At 41.7% G+C, this 23,036-nt stretch overlaps 1 protein-coding gene across 3 annotated transcripts in view; it reads right to left on the bottom strand.

Annotated features, from left to right (window-relative positions):
- GLP1R (glucagon like peptide 1 receptor) overlaps nt 1-21,976 on the bottom strand; it is an 85,676-nt gene extending 63,700 nt beyond the window's left edge. The window contains exon 1 of one of the 3 annotated variants that reach the window (XM_062629688.1): nt 21,785-21,976. In XM_062629688.1, coding sequence (XP_062485672.1) covers nt 21,785-21,859 — 75 coding nt within the window. In that variant the 5' untranslated portion in view covers nt 21,860-21,976. Of the gene's footprint in view, nt 1-20,962; nt 21,305-21,437; nt 21,539-21,784 lie in introns of those variants that run through there. The other 2 variants (XM_062629689.1, XM_062629690.1) reach the window with 2 other exon arrangements.
- Nucleotides 21,977-23,036: the final 1,060 nt, after the last annotated feature.

The following is a 23,036-nucleotide window of genomic DNA, read 5'->3' as shown; positions in this document are numbered from 1 at the left end:
CATTTCACAAACTGTTCCAAACACACGAGCTGTCTACACAGGCAGGAGAATTCAGCTCTGACCACAAGGGTTTCCACCCCGGGGACCAAACACCCCAGGTCTATCCTGGGATGATTCATTTGTGTTCTGAAACTGACCACTTTTCCCATCCCTGGAATTTTTTATTTTGACAAGGTGCATTTCAATGAGAGTAGTATCTCTTGGCCCCAATCATTTTCTAGATCAAAGCAAAGTATTTGGCATTCAGCAGCAGAGATATCAAAGAAACCTTTTTTTAACATCTAAATCAACTTGTAGAGGATGCAGTCTCACAAATCAAGGGAATAAACTACAGCCTAATATTTCAGCATGCTACAAAATTAAGCATCATCTCCTAGAGACATACATAAATAAAATCAAACTCCTGTAGGTAGGATAGACTTAAAATGTGGAACAAATCAGTGTCTGAGGGGTTATTTTATTGCTTCTGTCTTCAGTGAGAGAACAGTTCCCTACAGAGTTTATTCTGCCCCACTAGGAGCTTTCCCAGCCTGGAAAAAAGTTTCCACTTTAGTCACCGTAAAACCCATAAACCCATATACTTCCAGCTGAAGCAGGCTTACATTTAGATTGACAGCCCTTGTTATCAGAAAACATTATTTTCAATGTCTTCCATCTGTTCTGGTAAGTGTTGCTGTCAAGGATGTACTACATGAGCCAGTCAAACATGACAGAAGAAACTACTGAGCAACTATGCAGAGAGACAGAAGAAAAAAGGCAAAATTCAAAAGCAACTGTAACTCCCAAACCCTTAGAGAGCACAACACAATCCCACAATTTTAGTGGGAGACAGTGTGTTAACACTCATGAAAATTAAATTATCATAGGATCCTGTACACAGAGATTTTACCACGCGTTGCAAATATAGACACATGCTTTGAAAGGTGCTCTTTAGAAGAGATCATTTATTGATGCAACTATACAACACAGCAAGCCAAAGAGCAGAATAAAGAGTTTAAATTGCATTTTTAGATAGATACAAAAGGTGTAACACTTAAAACACTACAGAAAGAACAAAGGCAAAGCTGAGCACTGTTGTAAAAGAAAAAGCTACAAACCTCAAGATTAGAAGAGCATTTCAGATCTACCCCCAACAGATTCAGAAACATAATGCAGCCTATACTACTGGAAGTGGAACCCAGGTTTTCATTACAAAAGTTTCAGTAACAGAATCATAGAACAGTTTGGGTTGGAAAGGAGCTTAAATGTCATCAAGTATCCCCTGCCATGGGCAGGGGCATCTTTTACAATATGAAGATGCTCAAAGCCTGAATATTTCGGCAGATACCCACAACTTTCCCTGGGCAACCTATTCCAGTGGCTCACCACCCACATACTAATTTCTTCCTTTTATCTAATTCTACCCTCTTTTAGTTTAAAACCATTATCCTTTCTCTTATGACACTACAAGCCCTGGTAAAAAGTCTCTCCCCATCTTTCTAATAAGCCCCCTTTTAAATACTGAAAAGCCACAATGAAGCTGGACACCACCACCTCTCTCAGCCTGTCTTCACAGGAAAGGTGCTCCAGGCTCTAAGATCATTTCCATGGTCCTCTATGTCATTCTTGTGTTGGGGCCCCAGAGCTGAACAGAGCACTCCAGGTGGGGTCTCATGAGAGCAGAAGGGGGGGGAAGTCAACCTCCCTAGACCTGCTGGCCATCTCCTTTTGATGCATCCTGGGATATGGTTGGCTTTCTGGGTTTGCAACCTTGCACTTGGCCTTGTTGTACTTCATGAAGTTCACATAGGCTCTCAAGCCTGTCACAGTCCCTGTGGATGGCATCCCTTCCTTCCAGCAAATCAACTGCACCATTTGGCTTAGTGTCACCTGCAAACTTGCCAAGGCACGCTCAATATCACTGCCTATGTCATTAATAAAAATATTTAACAGTACTGGTCTCAACATAGACCACTGAGAGGCACCACAGTCTTGTACCATTACAACAGAGTACACGGACAGTGAGGGATATATAGGGCTGAAAAAGTAAAGATTTAGGGTGCAATTCAGATGTCTGATCACAGGCACCTACTGTTCCTCTCAACATGCACAAGTGCCTTGATTTGTCTTTTGCCACAACTGCAGGAGGTGTAGGTTTCCCCTGCACCCTCCATTGTATTTGTCAGTCTCATACAGAGTCTTGGGTGCTGTAGGAAGTTTCAAGCAGCACTAGATGCCTGCATTTGGGCAACTGACTCATCCTGAAGGTCTCTGACCTGCTAAAGCAAAACAAAGCAATGGACATCTGTCAAAGCTGGATTTCTGACTCCTCTTGTTAAAATGCAATTACTTAAACTGGTTCTTTATGATATGCCAAACCATGTGCATTTGAAAGGATCTGTTTTAAGCTTGTAACTGACTGGTTTCTCTGCAACAGCCAGTAATGGTCCAGTCTCAGAGCTGTCTGAGCAGGAAAACAGAGAGCCTGCAGTCCTCAGAGCCAGGTAATTGCAACATTTGAGTTTCTAAGCACAAAAAAATATTCCCAAACAAAAAAGTAATCTTCACCACAACCCCAGGAACTGAGCAAACATCACTTTGTTGTAAATAACCTGTATTTTCACTAGGCAAGAAAAACTCCAAATCTTTTCAGCTTTCAAAGTGTCCCAAGGGAGTTAAGCTCCCCACAACTTTTTAACAGTCACTCTTCTTCAAGAGCCATAGTGCTGGATCAGAAGCCAAGGTGTGGAGAACTAGCTATTTTCCCCCAGGATCATGAGTTCTATAGCCACATAAACCTGGTGATCAGTTTGTCATCTCATCACTACAATCCCTACAATAAGCTCAATAACAAGAAAAACCAATCAAACCACACACATTAAGCTTCAGAAGCCTTTCTCTTACTGAATGCATTTCCAAGAATTTACTCTTCTTTTATTTTTAAACTTATTTCGGGGGGGGGGGGGGGGGGGGGGGGGGGGGGGTGGGGGGGGGGGGGGGGGGGAGGACCTGATAGAAAAAAAGACCACCACACAAACCCAAAAACTCCAGTATATAATTTCATGGGTTCTGCATCTAGTGTTGTTTTCAGATTGCTAGAGAAGAATGCAATCAAATCTGTATAGCTTTTACAGTTCTGGTTGAGGGCAGTTTATTTAGGTTTTAACTAGTGCAAATTAACTCCCTCAGCAGCTTACTGTCACAGTGGCTCAAGGTCCACTGTCCTATTACCTTCCACATCGCTCTTTCCCTGCAAAGGGATTTATATGTAACACCTTTGCAAATAGCTAGTGTTTCCATCAACAGCTATGACACATTTTAGAACACAGCATACACGAGAAGTTCTGCCAGTGAAGCCCATCCTCCAAATATTACCAGCTTTCTTTCCAAATACTAATTAAAAGACAAAGCAGATACACACCTTTACATAAAACAATGACAGGAGAGAACCTCCACAATAATATCCTTGCAGTATTCTATCATATATAGTAGAGTTCACATTTACATGGTTGGATGCAGTGTGGTGTTTTACAGCCTGTATATAACCTTATACTTCAGCATCCAACCCACACAGCTGCCACGTGTTATATTCCAAGGGCTCAATTTGTCAAAAACAAGACAGGAGCAATGTTGCAGAAAGGCTAGAGTCTTAACTCAGCCCAATATAGAAAAAACATTAAAATGACACCACCACAACCCCCCCCCAAATGACAAACCACCCGAAATGAAACAAAAATCAAAAAAAGAGTAACAAGACAAATAAAAAAGGTGCACTGAGATGCTACCCAGGGACTGCATTCTGATCATGTGAAACACAGAAGTAACACAAACACAAGTTGACAAACAAGAATCAAATCAACATGCCCAAACTTAAACTCATATGGGATGATCATGTTATTTTATCCAAATTTTCAGGGCAAGATCTTGCAGTCTCTGGACACCAAAATCAACAGGGGGCAGAAGATAAAAGAAAAAAGTCTGGTACCACACTCTACTGCAGCAGCATCCTCACAGCTGTGTTCCCTGGCAGAGGGAGCCAGATGACTTGTATTCCTGCCTTCATCCCACCTCCCATTTTCCTTCTACCTTCTTTTAAAACAGAATTAGAGTTTAGCTTCCCTGTACAGGCTGCATTTTTTTTTCCCTTTATGACTATGCTCCTGAAAGCCTCTAAGCAGAGAAGCAACTTAAAGCATCATCGTAACTTGACAACAGCCCGCGGTATTTGTGAGGTCTTGTATCTAAGGCTACATGGTCATCTTTCTCCAGAAGTGATGTTACAAGCAAGAATCAATGGCAGATATGAGTGTGCTACAATGTTTGCTTTCATTATTTAAGAGTTTTACATTTGCTTTTATTTGCAGAGGCCAATTCAACTTCCCTGAAGGCAAAAATAAAAAGCTTCAACCTGAAACCTAAATTTTCTGTTTCTCATTCTTTGATGACAGTAATCACCATCTTCTACACTATTTAAAATTTCAATTGGACAGAATTCATCTAGTTGCAGGACACGTGAATGAAAGCCATTAAACCCAGAAGCTTTTCTTAATACATTAGCTGACATTAGCTTTTTCTTTAATACAGGACTGATGCTTTTAAAGATTTCTATAGGAGTAAGCAGGCTGAAGGCTTTGAAATCAATGAATTCCAAACAATTCTTTGCTGTTCAGTATTTCATCGTAACAATGTTATGTTGCCACTTTTGACTCAAATGACTTGGAACGTCAATAACACTCTCCCCTCCTTCCCCTTTACATGAGTAAAAATACCTGTCAAATTTATCCAGAATAGACTTCTTCCCAGTTTTCCTGCAGTCCCTCTCAGCCAGGGAAGCGGACTATAGAGATGGAGACAAGTCAAGTCGAAACAGAACTTCCTTGTTCTAGGACTGCCAAGCAACTTATGAACCACACTACTACAGGAATCAGATCAGGCATTCTCTCAAATCTGAATTAGTCTATCATAATGCCTGTTTCAAAAAGACCATATGGTTTCCTCATTTCAGAAGCACAGCAGAGTGAAAATATTATGAGAGACGCCAAGTGCTACAGCAAGTGAATGGGTGACCAAGACGCAAATGGAGTTGCGTCTTCTTGTTTTCCAAGGACACGACAACAATACGGTGCTAACTTCAGAGAACCAATGACAGCTATATGTGTACACGTCACATATGGTAACAAAATTAAAAATCCTTCTGTATGCTTAATCCTGACATCTTGCTTTAGTACACTCTTTCCTTGAGCTCGGATGCTTTTGTAGTTTAAGAATTTAAAAAAAAAAACCCAAACCAACAAAAAAACCAATCCTCAAACATTTCTTTCCGTAGTTAATGTCAGGCCAGTTTATCAAGCATTCTACACCATTAGACTCTCAAAGAAACCAGCAATTTTCCCAATGCCCTCTGCAAGTATTTTGATTAGGAAAGAAATGAGCAAGCAGCCTGCAGCCCATTTCAGTACCATGTTCTCCCTATTCCTCTGCACTCTTACCTCCATTGCATTAACTTTGCATACATAATATTCAGATACTTAGTCCCTCTCCCTCCCAGGGATCCTGGCACTGACTGCACAAGCTGAATCAGTAGCAAAGGGTCTGTGCATTTGTTCAGCAAGGCAGTCCCACATGGTACCACACTTCTGCCTCCCAACAGTAGCACAAGAGAGGAACTCCGATGCAACAGGTAACCTCTAGCTTTTCAGTTTATCCCTATCCCATCTTCAGGCCACTTCTAGCAAGCTTTATTCTTCATGAAGTGGAAGTGGAGTCTCACAACATCATTGTCACATGCAGGAAATCAGTGGATTTCCTTCCACCCTAAGATTTAGCCCAGAGCAGGGCTGAATCTTACTTCTTGACTTCAGACAGATATCACAGTCTTCAGCCCTGCAGGACTGCTGTAGCAACAGCCAGTTTCAAAGACAGAACCCCCCATGGAAATCAGCCTGTCTCCCCCTGAGTCCTTCTTCCCTTTCTATACTCTCACAGAGGTACATGGAGCTGAAGAGGTTTGTGGGTTAAGCCCCAGAAGAGAACTGCAATTTTATTAATATTAAAGCTGAGTGTACTTACATTTCTTCCTACCGTTCTTTGGAGAGACCTTCAAAAGAAAGGGTAAAAGTGAGCAACAGAAGACTGCTGTTAAGGCAGCAAGCACACTTCTTTTTTTCAGAAAGCAAGATGCTGGATAAAGTCCAAGAGCAGGGTTAAACAACTTCATAAGCCAAGCAAAGAAAAACACTCAGGCAACTTCAAGAAAGCTGTCTAGCCTGAACAAATGGAAACACAGAAGAAAGAGCTCCCCCCCTCCATTCAAGTCAAAATATTCATTTTGACAAAGGTTAAAGTTGTGCACCTTAGCTTCCCCTCATCCAACTCCAATTTTCAAAGCACTGAGGGAAGCAGTGACCATGCAGTAATAAAGCTGAAAATGTAGAGGTCACTTAAAGGCATTAAAGTCATTCCATTAGTTCCATGTTAGTAGTTTCACAGCCACATACTTCCCATCTGACATTAATCTTAAATCAAACAGCACTTGTAGGAACAGAATAGATTCAGAGAGACAAGAGAAAAAACTTGGGAATTTAAATAGCAGTGGCTTTATTTGACGTGTTTTCTGAGGAAGTCTGCTCTCTGAACTAACTTGCTCTGCAAAAGATTATGGTTTATATCTCAGTTCATCCTGAAGACACGCTTCTGGAACAGAGTCATCTTACAGCATACCTAGCAGCATTTGAAGTGCATAAACCAGCACTGCTGCTAAAAAAATAAGTGGCTCCCCAGAGAAAGGCTCTGATTTCTTCCCCCATGCCATGCTCCCCTCTTCTCCGTATGCTGCCATAAGCGCTCATGCCATCACAACGCTGTAAGCTGGACAAGCAAACTCTCCAGCGTAAAATTAAACACACAAAATATTTGAAAAGTATAAGAGGTGCTGTGAAGCAGAGTGAAAAGCAGCACAGCTCAATGAGGTGCAAGTATAATCTTAATTATCCACCACCTTAGAACTAAGAGAAGCCTAAAATGAAGGCCACTACCTGTACAGAAATGTTAAGCTAAGAAACAAATGTTTATTACTCACAATGCAGCCAACACTTGAGGACTTCAGCTATTGGAGAAAGAGCCCTTAAGGTCTTTTCATCTATGCTCGTTACTTGACAACTCACAGTTTTTCACCTTTTGCCACTAGGAATGGTACACAGCAACCACAATGATCCTGAGGCCAGAAGTACCAATGATGATAATCTAATCAATTTCTTTCTAAAGCCCCATACTAATTTCCACATCCATCTCACACATGCCATCTTAACCAGAAAACACCACTCAGACACATCTAATTTTGACTTGAAGACTTCAAGTGACTGGACCCTTAGGAAAACTGCTACTGCGGTTGATTACCCTCACTGAATTCCGCACTTACTTGTGGTCTGAGTTCAATTAATCATACAAATAAGTTTCTTTAAAAGGAATTACCTTGTAAAACATGAAGTATATCACAATAGTTGTAATTAATAAAATGGGACTGATGCAAATAAAATACATCCACTTCCATTTTCCCTAGATAACGGGTTGGTTGGTGATGTTAGACCATTTTTCAACCTTTTCACAATACTACTGGAGGAGTACCAGATTAAACAGCTAATAGATACTAGGGAAAGCAAACACAAATTAAATTTTTCATAGTATTGTTACCATACAGTCCCGTGCTAACTTGGCCCTGGAGCCTTAAGGAAGAGGTCAGACTTCCCCAACCCACTACTGTTAGGACTTAGTTGATTTCGGACAAAGGAGCTAGTTGTCCCTTAGGCCCAGCCTTTTCTGATACTTTAACCTTCATTAGAATTTTTAAACTGCTGGTTTGCATTTGTTGCCATCATTTTTTTTTACCTTTTTGTTTTACATCATTGCTGGAGTTACTTTAGCCGCTACTTCCAAGAAAGTCATTACAGAAGACAAATACACAGCTAGAAGTACAAGTGACACTATCAGCATTTTTAACACAAAGTTAGAAGTATTTTAGTTAGAAGTATTAGAAAGTTGCTATTATAGAGTATTCTATAATTATAGAATACTCTTTCAGCTTTGCAGCTGCAGATGGTAGCTTACATTTCTTTCTACTTTTCCAATTAGCAGAAACAATAGATTGGGTAAACAAATCAAAATCTGTAGATGGAAGTGCTGCAGTATCAAGGCTGCAAATCACATCTGCTTTCTAGAGATTGGCAAAAGCTTTTATACCTGACTACCTCACCCAAATATTAAATCTGTCCCTCACAGCTAACAAAGTATCTCATTGACATACTAGAGACAACAGTCTCTCTTCCACCTTGGGTATCTATCTGCTTTAGCAGCATAGACTGTCAGGAATAGAAAGTTCACTGAAACACCTAAATTAGGTAAATTAGCCACTGTATGTGAAAGTTCTGCTGAAAAAAAATCACACCATCCACATGTATGCATACGCACACCCCTCTTACCCTTCCAAGGCATCCTGAGGGTACAGCATTACATGTCCCTTGCCTTTTTCATTTCTTGCTGTTCGTTTCCTCTCCCTCTGAGTGTATGTAGAGTCTAGGAAGATGACTCAAAGTACAAGACCCTAAGTGAATTCACAGTATGGAAGCATTAGTAGTCTCCATTCCCTTTCTAACTTTATTGGATTCTACCTAAATTTCCCAGCCATCTTACCTTCCTTTCTTACATACAAGACACTTAAATTCATTTTTACTTAGTATGTTACACAGAACATCTTAATCCGAGATTAAGATCTTCAAAGCTGAGATGCTCTCGCATTTTTTATTAGAGCACCTTCTAAAAGAAACTCATTACCACAGCTTGTCTCTTCATGTCTTATTACTCTGTCACACCTTGCTCTCAGCAAGCTGAAAGCACTCACCAGTATTTCTTTAGAAAAACAACAAACAAACCTCACAAAATAAACCAAGTTATTACTCATAATTAACTAATAAAATCACAGACTTGAAGTCCTAGGAAGGACTAAGTCAGCAGGTCTGCTAGACCTTTAAGATTTACATCTGGTGGTACACAGACACCACAGAATATGCTGCAATTAAGATTTTACTTCATGAGCCAAACATTCATATTACCCATGTGGAATTAAAAGTACCAAGTCAAAACGAAAGAAAGGTCAGCTTTGATTATATTCTTAGAGCCCACTGCCAAATCGGCTAGAAATGCAGGTACATTAAAAACCTTTTCCTCCAGCAACCTGCAGGAACAGCCTCTGTTCAGGTCACTGTAAGGTGCCTCATCTTTCTTGGCAACCAAGACTTACTCAGATCATGTGAATAAGTTTATGCATGCAAACCTATCTTAACATCTTTCGCACACAACAGTTGCCAATTATTAAAATGAGCAAGTCACAAATTCATTAAAATGTCAACCTTTTTACTTCCTCTTTCCTAAATGAGGACTAGTTATATAGCGTTTAAAAAAAAAAAAAACACAACACAAAAACCAAAAAAAAAACCAACAACCAAAAAAAACCACCCCAAAACAACAAAAAACCATAAACCAAAAAAAACAACCTACACCACAAAGGGGGGAAAATGGTGGGTTTATTAGCTTTTGAAAACCAAAATAAATGCCAATGCTCATCCCTATAACTTAGCAAGGCCCCGGTTGAGTACAGGAACTCCCTAGGCTGATCACTATATAAACAAGTGTTTGGGGGGGTGGGCAGGGAGCAAAACAAGAAACCCAACAACAAAAGCAAATCCTAGAAGCCTCAGTCTTAACTGGAGCTGTTCAGAAGCATCCATTTCATGGAATTCAAGGAAAGAAACAACACAACCAAAAAAGGTAGTATCTCATTATGGGGGGACAGGAAGACAACTCTGGCCAGAGCAGTGACATGCTCCCTGGAGGAGCTCCTTAGTTGAGCAGCTTTGAGCAACCACACAAACACCCAGGAGACTGGCCAGCTTGTCTGCTTTGTTTCTACCAGAACTTCTAATGGAAAGGACAGTAACCCACACAACATTTCTCTTGTCAGATTACTTGGACCAGAAATGGCCAGTAACTTGAGAAACTGCCAGGGTGGAGGAAAAGAGAGATGACGGGGAAAAGAAGGGAAAGTGATTTAGTGAAGACCAAAGTAGGCTGATACTTTCCATTCCCAGCTATTCAAATAGGGTTTTTTTTCCACTTTGGATTATAAAATTAAATAAAAACATTGCAAAACAAGCACTAAGCAGTTGACTCACAACAGCCATGTCGGCTGCCTGTCATCCCATATTTGACAGTGTTCCAAGCTCTCTACAAATTTGTTGTGAAATTATCTTCAGTTATTTCCTAGTAACTCAGTCTGCTGTCCACGCTGCCTCTCAAGAAACTTTTCTTCTGTGCTGATCCCAGCTGTCCATTGAGCAGGATAGAGATACTTTGAACACTGCAATAAATCTGTTTATTTCCAGAGCTTGATTTTGGTCCAAATATTTCCAGCATGACAAAAACAGGGGAAAGAGGGAAGAATAAGAACAGCTATAAATTAAAAACAAACCAAAAGACTCCTGAGACTACAAAGTAGCATCAACATAAAGATCATCATCATGTCAGATGTTATTTAGGGACAACTGAAATAATTTTGAATTCAGGATTTTTATGCAAGCTCTTTCTAGCACACTAACTGCAAATTTAGTTTCTCTTGATCAGCCAGTACACAGGCTCACCTTCCTCCCTTTCTCTGAAATGCAGCATATTCATTAACTACCTGAATGGATGAATTTTCTCTAGTGCTTTATTTAAGCATTACGCCAAACAGCTCAGATAGAATGGCAAAGCCAAGATTAAAGAGGACTGTAAGTCTTTCTGTTGAAGACAGACTATACAGTTATTCTCAAAGACAACAGGGGACAGAACAACAGCAAAGATTAAAGACAGCCTGGACCATGTTGCTGAACCTGAGAACTCTACAAGCAAGAGGCAATACATGGGACAGCCATGAAGGAAACTAATTATTGAAAGCTTGAGCAAGTACAAAGTTAACCTCATGAACTATAAATGATGTTTACATTAGCTTAGTTCTCTCACTGTTACAGCCTTTAAGCTTCCTAAGTAGTATGTGTAGCACCGACTGACAGCTTAGTTTGTTAAACGCCTAGCTCTAAAGAGTATACTGTTCAATAGTACAAATAATCTTATTAAGAGGTCTACCAGGCAGCTGTTACCCCTCCTCCCCCCCCCCCCCCCCCCCCCATCAATTATACAGGAACCAAGAACATTTTCAGAGAAACACAGCCCTTCAACCCCAACTCAATTAAAAAAAAAACCTTTCTGTAGCTATTACAGATATTTCCAAGGCAGCTACCATATTAGCATTGAAGCACTCAGACTTGGTAAATTAAGCACACAGAAAAGAAAGCTCATTACTACCACTCCTTCTCCAAAACAGGTATTTGGAAGGGGTCATACTTCTGCACAGATTATTGCAAAACACATGTGCGACAATCATCCTATCTTCGTATTAATACTGAGTGACAACTGCTCCCACTTTCTATGCAAAATGCATGACAGTACTGTAACCCATTTCACTATTAAATAATTAAAATATATACCTAAAGTAATGTTAATCCCCTAACTCAATTTTTCTAAAACGAAGAGAGCAAGATATTAAAATTTTGAGACTCTAAATCTCTCTGTGCAAGCCAGTCAAGGAAAAAGAGCATACACACCTCCAAGCCCAAATCTAGGCATTTCTTGTCACCTATCAGCCACACGGTATTCCACCACATTGCAGAGGGGCCATATGGACACATTTAATAGAAATCTTGAGCCACCTCAGATTCTTTTTTCACCTGACTATTCTAGTCCTTATTCCTAGAAAAAAGACTCTACCTGCAAGTGCAGGTACTATGCAAGATAAAAAAAACAACCCACCTCTAATAAAGAACAACAGCTTGTGAATGAGCCACAAGCTTCAGTCCGGCCAGACTCCTTGCCACCAACAACCACTGTCTTGTATGGCATATCTCCCTTTATCGCTCAGACAAACCGTATGGCAACAACATGGACAGTTTGTTACCTATCTTCTCCTCTTTCCTGTGTGCAGAAGTCAGAGCCTTGACTCCAAAAAGAATCACAACTACTTTTTGTAGCTGAAAGCATGTACTTCCCACCCATCCCCACACAAAAATTTCAGTTTTCTGTTGAAAACAAGAAGCATTTTATCCTGAACAGGTTTTGAAAGCTTCCCCACAATACAGCACACCCTGCCCCCTCAAAAAAAAAAACAAACCCAGCAAACCAAACCACCAAACAACCAGCAACACAAACACACACAAACCCAGAAAACTCTATTCTCTTCTTTCTGGGAAAAGAAAGAGCATCCTGAAAGATCACCATATAGGTTGAAACAAGAGACTGCTGTTTGCATTTGGAAAGCTTGTGACACCTTTTCGCCAAAACCAAGCAGAAACAAAGCTACACTGACTCAAGGACTCTTCTACATAAACTATCAGTCTACAACAGTAATAGCTTCCTCTAGAATTAATATATAGGGATGAGATTAACCCATGTAATCATCTGCCCATTTCTGTAACCATGTTTCATTGCTGGTGCAATCACGTAGAGCCCAATCAGGCGATTATAAGTCTGTTGTATGGAAATGAATTAAGTATCTGTACCTTGAAAAAAAGTTTTGAATGGTGAAATACCACATGTAAACTCAGCTCCTAGCTAATTAAGAAGGATGACCAGTGGCAGAGTGCAAAAGAAGGTAGGAGTGGGGAAAAAAAGGAAACTTTCCTAGTATCATTTGAGGATGTCCCAACACTCATTTGCCATAAGCAGCAAGGAATTAGAAAAACACATTAGAAAACAGAGCTCCTTCGCTGCTCAATGACCCATCAGCACAGGTAAATTTTTTTTTTTCCATTACAGGGCCAACTAAGTGGCCCTTCTTGAGCAGAGAGGTTAGACCAGATGACCTCCAGAGGTTCTTTCCAACTTCAGCCACTCTGTTATCCCAGCCCTGAGACACCAATGTAGTTTAGACATAAAAACAACTAACAACAAATGCAGTTTCAAACTCCAGCTTTGTTTCCTGCCATTTACAACCTTCTCTATTATTGCAAGGCCATTAAGAGTTGAAACATTCTTTTATCCTTCTGTCTCATTAGTAATAGTTTTATTCTAGAAAGCTTTAATAGCCATTTTCATTACCATCAGGTGTCTTAATCCCCAAAGAGCAATGAACAATTCAGAACACAGTGAATTATTCTACAGATGTCTCCCATTGCAAGTTTATCCTTTAACTAACAATAGCTGTCCCTTGGAAGTCCACAGGGAGCTAATCTGAATGAGACTGGATGCAGGGTTTTTTTTGGTTTCAAGTTTCCTGTGTCAACTTTTAGGTAAATTCAACTAATGACAAGGAGTGCCAAGCCCTACACTTAAAGCACATCTATAAATGCTAAATGTATTGGAACTTAGTTTTCTGAAATACTGCTTGAACAGGATGTTTCTGACCACCTTTATACCTGAATGTCTTCCATACCACATCTGTGATGCTTCATATTTCATTTTGAGAAGTCATACATATTAAAGATTTGGGGCTTTCTGAAAACAGTCTACTACAAATACACCTTAATTTATGTGACATAAAATTTGTAACTACACAGCGTCACTGTAAACAATATATAACAGCTTCCTGTCTCTCATTTTCCAGAGCATACTCTGCTAGCAGAGTCACTGGGTTTAAAAGGGATGGGATCTTTTTGTTATTCTTAGAGTGATGCATTTCAAACAGTACTTGATGAATTTGTCTTCATTAAGAAATGGTACTGGAAAGGGCAATAGATTAGAGGACTCCACAGCATCTGACAACAGCAAAGACCAATAGCTATTTCAAGTAACTCAGATCTAATACTATACCTTTAATTTTTCCCATCTTAAGGAATAATACCTAAAAGTTTCATTTGTTCTGTATAACTAGTGTTGTACCACAGAAAATTTTTATTTGGAAGGAATGGGACTGCAGGAGGAAGATAGGGATTGACCTAACTGAATATCATTGATCAAATGCTACAGAGCTTTCTCATTTGTAACCCATGCCCCACTGTACCAATATCCGTAACACTTTTAAGGTGACTTACATGGAAATGTAGGGGTTAGTATTTTACTCATAATGTGTCACATTAAAAACACTGTACATTGAAACGTAGCTGCAGAGTTGAGCTACAATGAAACAATTAGAATATACTTTGAGAAGGAAAAAAAACAGTTTTCAGAATGAAACAATACATAAGAATTAATATAGCATCCGGATGCTGGTCAATACCATGAGAAATGCATGTATCGGTAGAGCAGAAAGAATGTAGGACTATTAGCAAATAGAAGAATAAGACAGCTGTTTCCTATATCAAAGAAACACATAGACGTTTGTCGCTAACAAAATTCAGAAGAAAGATCAATGCTATATATCCTGAAATATATCATGCTTGATTTTAAAAGGTGCAGTCTATACAACCCTTTTGAAGGAGTTTTGCACATCTTTGATTATCAGAGCTCAGTAGACAGCATGGTAAAGCTTGCCATTCCTGAACTTGCTTCAACACATAAGGCATGCTCAAAAGTAGCTGAACCACCTTTCAAAGCACCAGAGAAACACAGCTATGAACAGAGTGGAGCACTCAAGAGGCAGATGTTCTGGTACTTGAGCTTCTTGCCTGCATTTGGCTTGCCCATGTGCAAGAGCAAGTCACAGTCTAAACTACTCATACTGCCACAAAAAATGTGCTGTCATGTAGGAGGACTGTTCCATAAGCTTCTGCCAAGCACCAGACATGCACCCAATGCAAAAGTCTTGGTGGCCACCATTCCCATTTAGAGAAGAATATATACATAAGAGCTCTATTTGCCTTTCAGCTTTGCCTTAGGCCTGTCACAGAAGTGTGTTTGTTTACCTTTCAGTGTGGCTCAGTCTTCAGACTGATGTGCTGAGCAGCACCGGAACTGCAGTGTCAGAGAGGCTGCCAAAATGTTCTACTCAGAAAAGCAGTGCAGTTTCATAAAGGACCAGGGGAAAACCAGTCTGAACAATAGTTAAGAAGGACGAGTGGATGAGCAGACAATATGCCCCAAGTATAACAAAATCTAGACAGCGCATTAACTTGTGCTCACTTGTCCTTTAAGGAAAAAGGAGGTAGTGAAGAAAGCAGGACACCAGAAGAGCCACAAGCTTCTCAGTCATGCTCAAGGAGTTGTTTACCATTAGCCAAAGATTCTTCCATACAGATCTTGACTCTTCAGCTACTTCCAAGGCACAACCAGAAAGTGGGATTATTTTCCTAGACTTCTCCCATAGTGTGGCAGAGAGAGTGCACAGAAGTAGCAACAGAGCAGGGAAAAGGGCAGCAGCAAACAACAGCTGAAACTACATACCAAGACAAGAATGCAGGATTAAAAAATTGTCCTGAAGGCACTGGGAGAGTAGCAGGGCACATGTATAAGCGAGACAAGGCAAGAACACAATAGGACAATGTGGATGAGCTCAATGGACAGAAGAGCACAAGACAGAAAAATAAGGTAACTGAGAAAGGATAAAACAACTTAGGAAAAAGATGGCAAGAGAGTGAATTAAAAATGAAATGCAATCAATTGCAAGAAAAATAGCAGTCAATACCAGACTGCACCAGGACAGCAATCCATTAACAATCAATTATAGTGAAACAGCAATAAGATGTAGCCAGTAAAATGCCCAGAAGAAGGAACTATTCTTTTCCACATGTGTAAACTACAATTTCCTCTACCCTGTTACCATTTTTCAATTGTTCATTCAATTAAATTAAGCCTGGGTCTATTATATACATAGCTGCAGTATTTATAAGCCTATTAAGAAGCAATACTTGAACCTAGGGCAGGGTGCTTGCTCACAAGGTTTTCATGCAAGCTTTTGGGAAAAAGATTCTTATGCTATCGTGTCTGCACTTAGCAAGCTGTACCAATTCATTCACATACATCAGAGGGGCAGTGGCTGTTTGTTTCTTTAAGAAGAAAGGCCATGAAGAGTAAGGGAAAGATAACTGGTGGAAATCTACTCCTGTTCTCCACAAAGATCTGCCAGACTGTATTCCAGGAATGCTGTCTCTAAGGCTTACTGAAGTCCTAAGAAAACTGCAGGGAGTTTTTGTTTGCATGGATCCACATTTACAGCAGTAAGAGTAATCTGCTTTCCTTCAGCAGAAGAGGTGGACTTCCCATGCTTATGCTTACAAGCCACAATGATGATGACTATGCAACCTTGCCTGGAGATTCTCCTCCTACCTGTGAGGACTGACACACTCTTCACGAGCTCCTCCACATTCACACTGAAGGACCACTGGAATGCAACAGATCATAGGCCAGTGTAGTTATAAATTTATAAACATCAAGTTTCCAAAACTGAACAAAACGAGACAAAGAACAGCATTCAGCCACCAGCAGCAAACCTACATTCACCTATCATAAGCTCAAATTTCCTGCATTTTGTATAAAAATATGACGTTTGAAGGGGCTACCTTCTATTTAGCAAGCTAGAGATCCCTAGATACTGTTTACCCCATCCCTCTTCTGATGGGAAGTACTGGATGCCAATATTAAACTCTTTTCTCATGTAGCTAGGTTAGGGAGAATTGATTTAATTAGAGGAGTTCCTGCCTGATGTTTTAATTCTGCCTCACAAGAAAACAGCATTGTAGGGCTTAAATAGAAGGCCTCTTATCTATGGAGTAGACAACTTCTTTCCTTAGCAAAGACGTATCTGCTATTGTATAAACTTACTTTTGTCAAGACACAGACTAATAGAACTGATGTACTGCACCAAGGAAACTTGAGCAGACAGCCTTGGCGGCAGTACACACACTGGTTTACTGCAGAGAAAGAAATGCAAGAGCTTTTAATGAAAGAAAATGAAAGAAGTCAAACACAAAGATAACAGCTTTCAATTCACCTACAGCACTGCAGAGGAAGCAATCAGTTTTGCTACAGACTTCTACAATTTATAAACTTTCGAAGGCCCTGTGATTTCAGCGATAACAGCTCCTTCTGGTTTTTCCTCTCAAATAACTGGCGATCAATGAACCCAGCAAACTAAAGCTCAGTTTAGTTTGACAGGCTAACAGAAACAGGATATGATACAATACCTTTAAAAATCTGTTTGAAAGCCACAGAACTGTTTATGCTTCATCTCTCAGGCCCACTGTCACTGAACTTTACTGCAGCTGTAGAGCTACAACTTTTGGAGGATGTGGTCTTAGCTTTGCAAAGCTCGGTTACTTCCATCAGTTTGAGAACACAAGTTTTTCTTCTCACAGAAGAGAGCTACATATGCTTCACTGCTGGTATAGCCATGAAACACATCCTTCTGTGCCGACTTGTATCTGCCTCCCCTTCCTCTCAAGTACTTTTGCACAAACTCTTTCAGGCTGCTGCCGAGGAGGGGGGAGGTAGGGGAGGGCAGTAATTGCACTAGAAATAGGGGGAAAGTAGAAAGATTTGTCATGTTTCACTAACTTAAACTTGCCCAGACCACACATCAGGGCTTTAAAACAATGCCAAGGGTCAAGTCATTGTTTCGCTGTGTGAACTACAGTCCTTTTTTCTCACCCTTGGAGATGGGATATCCTGACACTCCTCAAGCCTCAAATGTTTTTATTCCCTCCATACAGTTAAGTTTGGTATTTATAACAAGTATCTTCTTTTTAGCTTGTATAATCAGATTTGCTGTGTTAGGCCATCTGGCTTTGTAACACAGGCACTGTCATTAGCTTTATAAAGTTTCCAGAAAATTAAAGCTGCTTCTTAGAAAAAAAAAAAAAGGAAAGTAAAACAACAACCCCTCCTCTCCCCCACCCCCATTATTTTTTAATACATAAAGGGCTTAGTAATTTAGGTCACTAATTTAATCTGTATTAATTTAGATGACTGTGTTATTAAGTAACTCAAAGTTTTACACCATACTAATATAGTCATGAATTTAAGCAGTCCACAAATACTAAGTTTTTAAGAACCTGGCCATATTCCTGGTAAAGAAGTACAATACCTAGAAGCCAGTCAAGTATCCGTTTGTAATAGTTACAGCAAGGTGGCACAGCACCAGACCTTGTCAGTTCACCCTTTCCCCTCCTGCTTTCTATACCATTGCCAGTATGTGCTGCTGAGACTGGTCTGGCACATTTTAATTTTCAGAGTGCAGGCAATAAGAAAACCAGCTCTGTGCAAGCTTTGGGTAGCAGAAAACAGAGAAACAAAAAGAGTAACTTGGAACTTGCAGCCAACCCAAGTATGGAAGGATTTTTGCACAGGTGAAGACCCAGCTCATCACAAAGCAGTCCAAGCCCCCATCCTTGCATGGAGTCACTAGTTTCTAGGCTACTTTTCCATTTGCTTTTCAGCCACAGTCTGTAGCCGTTTCCCCACTTTAATGACTCCTAAAGAATACAATTCCACAGGACAGTGGAAATGAGGAGCTTTATCTCAGATCTCTCAGTGTTAGGGTACACAATAGAATACAAGAAGTCAAAACAGGCATGGTCCCACAAGCCCGTGCTGTGAACCACACAGGGACCTCTGTGCTTACTGTCAAGGGCAGAGCACAGCAAACAAATGAGACCACCACTTCACACTGCATCTTTTATTATAGCTTACCAGGATTCAAAGCTAGCACTCTCAGAGAAACACCCAATCCAAGATACCCATGGGTAAAGCGACAGATGCTGCACAACTAGAAGCAGCTTCAAAAGGGTGAGCAAATAGCAGTAACTATATATGCTCCTACAACATCCAACCTAAGAAGTCATGCTGTTGGGTTGTAGAAGAGACTAGCAACTGCATCTAAATAAGCCCAAATAACACAATAGCAATCACGAGCATCAATAACATTCACATCCTGAAATACCATATGCTCTAATTCATGTTGATATTAATGCAAGTGTTTTTCCCTATACAACAGCAATTAAAAAATAAAAGCTGAGGAAAGCAAATTATCTACAACCTTCCAACTAAATTCAGCTGTTTGTACTTTCACCAGTATTATTCACACTGTCACCTGTGGAACAAAAGCACCAGGATAGCTTGAAAACAGAGCCCCCTATCAAGAACTATGGCACAGCTCCTGTCTGCTCTTCACTGACATTTAAACTACTTTCTTCAACATTATGTTAACAAACCTTTGAGCATAACTACTGGTAGAAATACAAATCCAGGAGAGAACCAGGTGGCAGGGAATCAGCAGCCAGCTGTGTGCCAGCTCTGTGAGCAGCAGGACATTGCTGCTAAAGACCAAGCAGGGAAAGGACAAGGCTTGTCATGAGTAATATGGTTCTGCAGCCCAACCATGTGACCAAGAGCCATGACCAGCTCTTGGTCATTTTACTACCACCAGTGCAGCAAGGAAGATCTGGACACTTATTAAGCAATTTCCAGTGATGCTGCGTTTAAGATGATGACAAGTAAGCAGCACCACCTCAAATAAAAAACCTGGGCCTTTTTTTTTTTTTCCTTCTATGTACATTCTCAGCTTTCCCTTCTCTCTCTCCCATTTCTCACTTGCTTGAGGGACTGGGGATAGGAGGGAGAGAAAGGGAAGGTCAAAACAGAACAGTAGTTACAGCACCACTAAAATACTTCCTCCCCCAACTCTGTATCAAATCATTCTGCCTTCCTCTCTGTCTTGGCCAGAAGACCTCACAGCCGATTGCTATTACCTAGATTTTACTACCCAATCCTTCCTAAGCAATACTATTTTCAGCTTACTTTAAATATCGCCTTTAACATTATTTCGAAGTGAACCCAAGAAAAGGCTGACAACAAAAGTCCCGTGTTTTTGTATACTTACAACTGAGCATTTTGTACATTTTCTCAGCATATAACAAGCACAACTGCTACTCTAGACAAGTTGTCAGATATGACCCTCTAGTGTCACAAGAGCTATAAAAGTACACATTTTATTGCAAGACTGAAGTCAAAGGATGATCACAGAACCTTTTTTCTTCTTTCATCCTCCGTGCAGTTCTGCATCCAGTTAAAGGAGACTCCTTTGCTGAGAATGATCCTCTGCCAGCCCCATCATTAGTTTGCTCAGTGGTACAAGCTCAACCTGCTCAATGCCTTACCCTGTCAAATAACAAACACATGTCCACAGGTAGAGACTCCCCAGCCTCTCTGTGCCCCCATTTCAGTGTTTGATCATCTTCACATGAAGAGATTTTCCTGACTGGAATTTCCCCTGATAAAACTTGCACTTGTTGCACTTTTAAGGGCCTGATGTCCATAGCAAAGAAAACAAAACCACCAAAAAGGCCCAGAAGCCAATATCTAACACAGCTCTACAGACCTAGATAGGAACTAAATAGATCACCCTAGCGCTGTTCTGTATAAAGCAGTAGCTTCAAAAACTTAGCAACTGAAAAGAAACTACAGACAGTAAACTTGGTCCATCATCAGCTTCACTGTCCCTTCCTTCACCTCTGCAGCCCACAAGACCAGCTTTGAGCCTGCCCTTGCTTGTCCCTACAGTAGCTGTACTCATCCTGCTACCTCCAACGCTGTACACCCACCCACACACTCATCTCGATTGCCCCTCTCTGCCCCAAATACCCCCGAACTGCTGTTAGACTTCTTTATCCACCACCCCTTCCCTCACCCACACCACATCTCGCTGCTCTTCATAAATAACCGTGGGGGTTGGAATGTATCGAAACTGTCAGAGACCATGGGAAGGTTCCTACAGCAGTCAGTTAAGAGTGACCTGTCCCTGACTGGTACTTGGAAGATGTTCGAACTGGCAAGGAACAAGGACATCGGAACTGGAAAGAGGATGTCGATAAGAAAATCAGGTAGACCTTTCACCTGATGCAACCGCAAGGCAAACACAGATGTGCTTGGCTAACTGCTTGGAAGCATATAAATATCGTGTATCTGTTCAATAAACGATCCAGCTTGCACTCTACCTCTGGGTCCGTGCCTCCATCCTCACAAATAACTATACTTCTCTTCCCCCCTTGCCCGGCCCCGCCTGTGCCGCCTCCTCCTGCGCCTGCTGCTCCGTGCTCCAGCGCACCCGCGGGTCCCACGGAACAGCAAAACCAGGCGGCCAAAACTGCCTCACCCGGGCGCGGCCAGGGGCAGCGGCACCGTAACTCGCCCAGCGCGCCGGGAAGCAGCGTTGAGCCGAGCCGAGCCGCGCCGCCCCGGCAGAGCTCGGCCCTCACGCCCCCCCCGGTGTCAGCAGAAGGGCTGTTTTGGTTGTCCGTTCTCTCCCGCTCCGTGCCTGCCGTGTCCCCGCCAGGCTCACTCCCATTCACAACCACAGCCCACCGCCGCGACCCTGCTCCGACTTCCCCACGGCACCCCGTCTGTCCCGTGTTATCTCCTTGCGGGTGCGAGGAAGCGTACCCCGAGTGCCGCGTCCCCGTATCAGCCCATTCTCCGCTTCTCCCTCCCGGCCGCCTCAAGGATAAAACTCATTCCCGGGACCCTCACACGGGGGTGCCGAAGCCGCCCCGGGTCGCTGCCGCGGAAAGTCCCCGCCACCAACCCCGCCGCCGCGACGGCCACTCCCGCGGCTGCGAGTGCGGGCACCCAAAAAGTAACGGATTTAATTGCTAACTCCGCCCCGAGGCGCCCCCGGACACCACGGGCAGCTTCTCCCACAGCCGCATCCCCGCTCCGCGCGGACAGCAGCAATCAGCGCCCCAGCACTGACGGGGGAGCGGGGAGCACCCTCGGGGAGCCAGCGGTAGGAACAGAGAAAACCCATCAGGCAAGGGTGGCTGACCGCGTAAGTTAGGCGGACGGCGGTGGCACTCACCCGTCTGACGGGGAGGGACCTTCCCGCGGCCGCCAGCAGCAGGAGAGCGAAGCCGAGCGGAGGGGAGACGGACATGTCCGGGGAGGCCCCCCCATGCGCGGGGCCCCAGCGTGGCTCCGGCTCGGGCTTGGGCTTCGCAGTAACGATCAGTAGCGCCCCAGCCGCCGCTTTTGTAGCGGCGGCGTAGGCGGGGACGGGCCGGGGGCGGCCCAGGTGCGGTGCGGCTCCGCGCCGCCCGGCGGGGCTGCGCTTCAGCAGGTGCAGTAACATGGAGGGAAAGAAAACCCATGAAAAAAAAACCAAGAAAACGCCTTTGCGATCCTGTACCCATCTTTCCAATTTTTATTTTTTATTTTTAAATTTTTATTTATTTTAATCTTTGTCCAAGCTTGGGCACAGCGGTGGCCTTCACGCTGTTCATGACGTCCAAGTTTTAGTAGTTTTTAATAACAGAATGTGCAATTCCCCATTTATAACACGAATTTGAAGAATTGCTCGTTAGATCAGAGCTTGGCTTCTAAGTTGAAGTCGGGGCACAAATCAGTCCTAGCAGCAGTATGATGTGTAAATTCAGAGGATTTAGAATACTTATTTGCCTAACAGAAGAAGTCTCTGAATCTTCTTTGTGCTAGAATCTATTGTTGCTCTTATTTATTCACTTTGCACTCACTAGTAAACCTTCACTAAATCATATATATTTGGCAAGATTATACACCAGAACCTTGAAGAAGAAAGCATACAGCACCTAACAGTTTCAGAAGAAAAGCTCAACACTACATTGGGGAAAAAGATTTCACATTGGTTTGTTAGATGCTAAAGGAATATAAAGAAGTTAATAGCTTAAATATTAATGATGTGTATTAATTTCAAATACAACACAACATCAAGCTGATGCTTTGGGAATGTAAGTAGTCAGAGCACTGATGCTGTGAGATCATGAAATACCTCAGCATGTAAATTTCCAGGACAGAAGTTACATCTCAACAGAGAACTCCAGCCAGAAAGAATTTGCTACAGGGATTTTGTTAACTGAAAGTTAAAAAGATATTTCCTTCAACTTTTCTAAAGTGAGAAAAACAAAGGTTAAAGGAAAACAGTTAAATACTCCCAGAGAGAAGAGGAAGAACATATGTGTTGGATTGTTACAAGAGATGACCCTAATTTAGTTGAAACCTCAGGTGATGTTTTTTTATGTTGCTCATTGAGATTATTTTTTTTACTATCCCAGTAAAATAAATACTCTGTTCCTGTA

Source organism: Pezoporus occidentalis, unplaced genomic scaffold (assembly GCF_034315485.1).
Source record: "Pezoporus occidentalis ecotype Australia unplaced genomic scaffold, CSIRO_AGI_Poc_V1 ctg34, whole genome shotgun sequence".
Lineage (NCBI taxonomy): Eukaryota > Metazoa > Chordata > Aves > Psittaciformes > Psittacidae > Pezoporus > Pezoporus occidentalis.
The sequence above is the reverse complement of the archived record's forward strand: the minus strand, read 5'-3'. Positions and strand labels throughout refer to the sequence as shown.